General features: G+C 39.8%; 1 protein-coding gene across 1 annotated transcript; it reads left to right on the top strand.

Annotated features, from left to right (window-relative positions):
- Positions 1–365: 365 nt before the first annotated feature.
- LOC103376298 (interleukin-6 receptor subunit beta-like) lies at positions 366–5,069 on the top strand. Its single transcript, XM_008306675.1, has 11 exons — positions 366–1,302; positions 1,443–1,593; positions 1,887–1,969; positions 2,089–2,296; positions 2,391–2,579; positions 2,801–2,902; positions 3,204–3,350; positions 3,433–3,573; positions 3,664–3,760; positions 4,013–4,091; positions 4,316–5,069. Exons 1-11 carry the CDS (start codon positions 1,012–1,014, stop codon positions 4,790–4,792), a joined length of 1,965 nt encoding a protein of 654 aa, XP_008304897.1. The 5' UTR covers positions 366–1,011; the 3' UTR covers positions 4,793–5,069.
- The last annotated feature ends 1,951 nt before the right edge of the window (positions 5,070–7,020 follow it).

Raw genomic sequence — 7,020 nt, 5'->3', positions numbered from 1 at the left:
GGTCACATGACCATGAAAAGTTTTTCGAGCTACATACACACTCATGTGGCCGCGCCCCACATCCAGGAAGTGTAAAACTAGTGTAAAAACACGCAGTAACGACTAACTTTAAACCTGTTAATAATACAAATATATGAATGTGGCAAAAGAATATGAATGTCATTATTAATTTAATTATCATTTTGTTGTAATTAATTCAAATTCAATATTGTGTTTGACAACTACTTTTTATCTGGTCATTAGTAGTGGGTGCCCTGTATTAACCACTGCTGGTGACCTGTCCAGGGTGTCTCCTGCCTTCACCCTGAGTCAGCTGGGATAGACTCCAGCCCCCCATGACCCCAGTGAGGATTAAGCGGTGTATAGATAATGGATGGATGGATGTTTATCACCTCAACTTCTATTACATTTGAGTCGCAGAGCTAAATTTAGCATTACTTTTTTTTAAAAAACAGAAATGTCCAGCAACCCAGAAGGTTATTTAACAACAGCTTGCATTCTTCTGAAGGAAAACCGTCACACTTCAAATCTTATCCAACTGTCCTGATGAAAAAAACAGTTCATCTGTTGCACAATTAAAAAGAAGCTTTAATAGCTACATTGAAACTATATATATTTCTGTACTGGTAGCTAGAAATAACACAGCTTATCTTTTTTTTTTTTTGGAAAATGCAAAACAGAACACAGTAGCATTAATGTTGAACAACTGAAAATAATGCATTTTGTTTGTCTTTATTGTAATGCCACACAACTTAGGAAAAAGGATATGTCTTTTTCAGCAACCGTCTTTGTTTGGATTCAGAAAACCTTAAAGTCTGAGTTAAGAAGCTTTTTTTTTTTACTACACAACAAATGGTATATTTGTTCATCCAGATGGTTCGAGCAGCATTTGTGGCTCACAGAAATGCCTTAAGGACTGCTGTAGTCGTTCTTCTGGGTTTCTCAAAGGTCACCTCTTATTTTTCTAAATGTTTGACGCTTGTCGCTGTTACTCAAATATAAAGGTAATGCATGAGCGGAACCAACTCTGGGTCTAATTCGAAAATATTAGTTTTAGAAAAGAAAAAATTAAACAATTGGGGGGGGAAAGCTAATTCTGTTATCTTTTGCTTTCTCGACTGTTTTATTTCAGCTAAGTTTGACCCACCAGAGATCCTGCAAATTCAAGTGATGCCTAAAAGATATGGCTGCCTGAGGCTGAGGTGGAGCTTATCCCCGAACCAGCTCTGGATGCGTAACAAGCATATGAATCTGGAAGTCCGTCTCAGGACTGCTGACAGCAACCAATGGGGAGAATTGACAGTAAGTTCAAATCAATCCACTGTGAAAGCATCTGATGTTTCTAATGTTTGATAAAGTATATAAGCATCAATATGTCCTGCAGGAAGTTCAGTGTTTTTTATCTGGATTCACACTTGTATGGATCGTGTGTTCTGGGACAGGTCTTTGCGAGCCGCCTCAAACCATCGAAACCTTTGGACCAGTGTCGTCTCCGTCACTGGACCCGGTACTTTGCCCAGATTAGAGTCAGATACGAGCAGAGCCCCTGGAGTGAATGGAGCCGCAGCCAGTCTGGAGTCACCTTGGAGAGCGGTAGGTCTGAGATCAATTCAGAGTGACACAATCAGTCGCTTTAACATTTTCCAATCTATTGCCTTTTCTTCCATTTCCTGGTCTTTTCAATATATGCTAATGTCATGTTCTGCGTCTCCCATTGCTTTGCTCTGTAGCACAGGCTGAATTGATGTATTGAGTTTTGTCGCACACTCTCGTAGTGAATCCATAAACCTGTCTTGTATAGAAAAGTTTTACTTTCTAAGGAGTGAGAGGAGAAGTGTAGGGCTTTTGACAAACTGCAATGCTGACAGCCGTCTCTTTCTTTTCAGCTCCCACTGGACGCCAAGACTCGTGGATGAAAGTATCAGGGGATCACATGCCCAAACAACTCAACATACACTTGTTTTGGAAGGTACACACATCACACGCGTTGCTTGACACCTGTCACAAACTGATGTGTTTTCTCTTGTAGTTCTGGTGGAATGTGTGCGGCCTGCCTCCTCACTTTTTTTTTTTCTTCTCCCGTTATAGCCATCAAAACAATTCCGTGCCAACGGCCAAAACGTGTCATATATCGTCTCGGTGCAAAAACTGCCAGGTGAAAAAGGAAAGGTGTGCTCTACAAGGGAGAATCATTGTGCTTTTCAGCTTCCTGGGAAAATGAAGAAAGTGTACCTGAGTGCTGTAAATGCAGCAGGCAGATCCTCCCCCACTGAAGTTCGGATATCCAAACCTACAGGTTACTGACATCTTTAAAATGGTTCAGATAAGATACAGTAAAGTACGGTTTTTTCCAACAACATGCATTCTTTCTTTCTTTTTTCGGTCTGTAGATCGTGCTGCGATATCAGACATCACAGCCATTCCTCATGGTGACAGATCACTACTGGTCCAGTGGAGAAGTGTACCTACTTCTGATCTTGCTGGTTTTGTGGTGGAATGGAAACCTTTGTTGAAGCCAGGGCTCTCTCACATCCAGTTTGAAATTGCCGACAAGAACCAGTCTAGCCTTGTTATTACAGGTATGTTTCATAGTATTTGTATTACATGCTTGAAGATCCCCGTGCTTCTTATTTTACTCACCTTTTGTTTGGTTTTCCTAACCTGATGATCATCCTTAAGGACGAGAATTCAAACAATCTCCGCCGTTCAAGATTTTCTTTTTCCTGTGCGCAACCTGCCTGCACAGTGTTAGGATCTTGTGGGCACTGATCCACTCTAACCTCTTCACTCTCATCAATAGGCAGCTTTGAGCCCTACAAGCCCTATGGGATCTCTGTATATCCTAGGTTTAAGGACGGGATAGGCCTTCCTCAGACTGCTAATGCCTACTTGAGACAAAAGGGTAAGTCACCAAAGACACGAGGAGGATCACACAAAGAGAAAGCAGAGGTGTGAGAGTCAAGCTGCCTCAACTTTGAAGAAGTGAGAAGAGTTTGCACAAGAGTCAAACACATATATATATTGTGCAATTTCTCAGGGAACAGCTGATATGTGATGGAGTAATGCCCTCTTGTGGACAGAAATGAATAATTACCTTTGCTAGCCAGCAGGACTGAAGACATAAGCTGTAATGTATAATGTTAAATTCTGACTGCTCTCTACAGTTTTAATAATCACTTACGACAATATTCCTTTTTTTAAAGCTCCATCCATGGTTCCAAAATTACAAATTAAAAGGACTTGGAATTCACACGTTGAGCTTACTTGGGAAGAAATACCATTAGACTGGAGGAATGGCTTTATCCAGAAGTACAAAATCTTCTACTGGAATGAAAAGGGACCCATCAACAGTAGGTTAAAAATCTTAACTATGCTGTTGTAAAAGTATTTTTTATGAGCTCGATGTTCTCTAATGTCTGACTTTTCTTTCAGTTGTGGACGCTGGTCCAGAGGAGAGGATGGTGATCCTTGAACATATCAACACTGTGTCTCTGTATGAAGCGTTCATGATGGTCAGTACATCTGGCGGGAGCCTCAACGGGTCGACGATTCATTTCCAAATGGAGCCATTCGGTTGGTATCATTTGGTACTGGCTTTATGTATAAGAACTACAAACGAACAAAAGGTGTTTTCTCCAATCGGATGTGTTTTTCTTTTCCCAGATACAGTTGCTGTTGTGATGATTGTAATTGCAACTGGTGTGGGACTGTCGTTGTTCATCATTTTCATAGTCCTGACTTGTTTCTCCAAACACAAAAGGTAAGATCGTTGCCATGGCGTGTTAAGCCATGAGTCTTTGATGGGTTTTTTGTTTTGTTTTGTTGTTTTTTCTTTTTTTCTTTTTTTTTTATATTCCTAACAACTGGCGACCTGTCCAGGTTGTCCCCTGCCTTCGCCCTAAGTCGGCTGGGATAGGCTCCAGCCCTCCCATGACCCTAGTGAGGATTAAGCGGTGTATAGATAATGGATGGATATTCCTAACACAATTTTTGTCTGTTCTTCTACTTCAAGGTTAAAGGGCCGTTTCTGGCCAGCTGTTCCAGACCCAGCTAACAGCAGCATTAAAAGATGGTCATCGGAGTCAACGGAGGTGTGTACAGCTGACATCCACCTGATAAAAGGCTTATTCTGTCTTTTTCAGATGTTAGCTTAAAGCTGCAATAGCCAATACTTCCACATCAACAACAGATCGACTGACTGTGATTAATACAGGGATCTCTAAAATGGATGAACCCCTACAGAGAATCATGACTAACTCCACAGTTTCCCTCAGCTCTATACTAATATTTAAGCATCTTGATTTTCCTTTTCCAGGATACTTATCCTTCCTGGGACAAAGAGGATCCAATATACTTGTCCCACCTCAGCTTCCTGGACCTCCCCATGAAGCCAAGCAAAGAAGAGGACGATCTTTGGTTGAACAGTGCAGAGGACACCAGTGACCTGGGAGAGTCCATTTGTGGTTCACCGTTCATCCCCGGATACTCTGGTTCAAACAGCGACTCTGTTCCTTATGCTACCGTGATATTTTCTAGTCCGTGCAACAGTCCACCTCCCACACAGCCTCCTGTCTACCTGCGCTCTGAATCCACACAACCCCTCCTGGAGGCAGAAGAGTCCTTCAGTCCAAAGTGCTACCAGAATGTGGGGTCTGATGGGATGCCAAGGGAGCAGTGTTTTTTTGGGCCATGCCATGATTGTGTACCCAAAGATGGGCCAGATCCAGTCATTGTTTGGGATGACTTTCCTTTTCTACAAGCATTAGCCATGAATGAGCCTCAAAATGACTAAAAGTGCTTTACAGATTTTGCTAAATGTTTATGTATTTCTGAGCTTGTTGATCCAGCATAGAATACAGCTGTAAATGCAAGCTATAAATAATGCTAAAATCACTTTGATAATGATTTTTGATGCATGTACCTCTCTTTGTAAATACATCACATCTTTCAAAAATAAACTTTTTACAGAAGACAATATATTGATGAAATCATGTTATTGTGGGTTATATGTGGATACTTTTTCATATATTAAATATATATATTAAAAAAAAACTATAAAGACAGAAAAACATTGCTTTATCAGTAAATAATTCACAAGTTAAATCTGAGGTCAGTGAGACGCTTCTGCTGGTCGGATGAGAGACTTATGCTACACTTTGAGCTACTCAGATGTCAGCGTAACCTTTATACATCAATTTAGTTGTATAAAATGCAAGAAATGAATCATGGAATAAGAGATTGGAAAATGTTTTTATCTAGTTAGTTAATGCTAAATACAATACTAGTGTTGTGAGTCATGGACTGATTGGGTTGTTTCAATATCAACCCCAGCCTGAAACCTCGTTGTCTCCAGTATATATACACACTCGTCCTCAAATTTATTCATGCCCTCCCATTAAAGAAAGGGACAAGAACAGCTGTCACTGAAGTAAGTTGAAATTGACAAAAGTAATAATAAATAAAAATGTGATTAAAATTATGTCATTGCTTTTGCTTCAACAGATTTTTTTTTTTTTTTTAACCAGGCAGGTTGGGCCTTTTAACTTATTTTTTTTTTGACCACCTTTTTGGGCCATTCCTTGCATTCAGTTTTTTTTTTTACTTTTCATTCACACTTCTGCAACTGTTGACAGGTATTTTGATTTTGGCTCACTGCTCATCAGCAAAGTGCTCTAATTTGTTTTTTTTTTTTTTTTTTTTTTTAATATTCTTTTCAACCACAATTCTAAAGCAGTGTTGTATTTCACTAAATTATAATTTAACAATTTTTTATTTATTATTACTTTTTTCGGTTTCTAGTTATTTGAGTGACTATTGGGAATTTTGCCTTTTCTTTAATGAAAGGGTGTGAATACATTTCAGGGCAACTGTGTATAGTATATAGAGTTAAGAAAACCTAAAGCCCCTCATGTCAAAAGCATTGTGTATCAAAGTAAATACAATGATTTACTTATTAAATTAAAATAATGTAAGACTTGATTTACTGTTGTTTTTTTCATTAAAGAAACCAAAATCCATGCATCCCTTTTTGTCCTATCGATGTGTTCTGGGATTGACAGCGTGGCCTCGTGACGTTCACGCTTCCTCCATCCTCACTCGGCTAGTTTCGTCTAACCAAAATGGCGAGGCTCGTGTAGGGGTCGAGTGTGACCAAGTGCCACATTTTCAGCATTTTTAGAGAGTTTATTTTGTACCTTGTTACCTGCCCTGTGAGCCATGTTCACAAACATAGGCCTGCGGGCTGTGCTGAAGTCGTCCGTTGGGGTTTTGCGCGAAAGCTCCGCTCTGTGTTCGGCTGTGTCAGTGAAACCCTGGACGTGTAGCTCGGCTTTACTGTCCGGACCGACAGTCAGTCGTGGTAAGAGAAGATATAAAACACGGTGGAGACTATACAGTTTAGCGGAGTAATTATCTGTCTAGCATATTTCATTAGGTCTGAGTGTTTACTACCCTGTTAGCAGTTAGCTAGTTGTGGCATCATCAGTCGGCGCTGTTGACAGAGCTGCAGTAGTGGAAGTGCGGTCTGCTGCATGCTAAGCAGCATGTCACTTAAAGGGGCTCAGTTTCTGAATTTCTTTTTATCAAATCAAGTATTGGGTCTGCCCTTTCACTTGTGGTAAAGTGTATATCTAACAACAAACCAAACACAGTTAGTGGGTTAGAGACAAAAATCCTACATCGCTGTGAAATCACGAGGAAAGTTAAAAACACTGTATTTATGGTTACAGTTAAGCTAGTTACACACGTTTTCTAATGGGCATACAAAATGAAATGATAACCTAGGATCATTGTGGTTCATTTGCTTTTGTCAGGTAGCTAAAAGTAAGACCTTTACACTAACAAAGCTAAGCTATATAATAGAAAACATCTCACAGCAACATGCAGTGAATTCAACAACAAATGCCTCCAAAATTAATTTAAAGGTTGAAGACAGCTGTCTACAATCTTCATATCAAGTACATATAACACATAAAGTCCACAGGAGTCAAAAGTAAAAGAGTAAATTGCATAATAGTTACA

The sequence above is a fragment of the Stegastes partitus genome, unplaced genomic scaffold (genome assembly GCF_000690725.1).
Source record: "Stegastes partitus isolate 25-593 unplaced genomic scaffold, Stegastes_partitus-1.0.2 Scaffold3797, whole genome shotgun sequence".
In the NCBI taxonomy this organism is placed as follows: domain Eukaryota; kingdom Metazoa; phylum Chordata; class Actinopteri; family Pomacentridae; genus Stegastes; species Stegastes partitus.
Note: the sequence above shows the minus strand (reverse complement) of the source record. Positions and strands in the feature narration are given on the sequence as shown.

What these genes read in the sequence shown, in the direction of transcription:
- LOC103376298 (XM_008306675.1), top strand. Translation starts at nt 1,012, where the DNA reads ATGAGCGGAACCAACTCTGGGTCTAATTCGAAAATATTAGTTTTAGAA. An exon ending in ACATACACTTGTTTTGGAAG is followed by an intron (nt 1,970 to 2,088) that starts GTACACACATCA and finishes CTCCCGTTATAG; the next exon opens with CCATCAAAACAATTCCGTGC. An exon ending in GTCTAGCCTTGTTATTACAG is followed by an intron (nt 2,580 to 2,800) that starts GTATGTTTCATA and finishes TCTCATCAATAG; the next exon opens with GCAGCTTTGAGCCCTACAAG.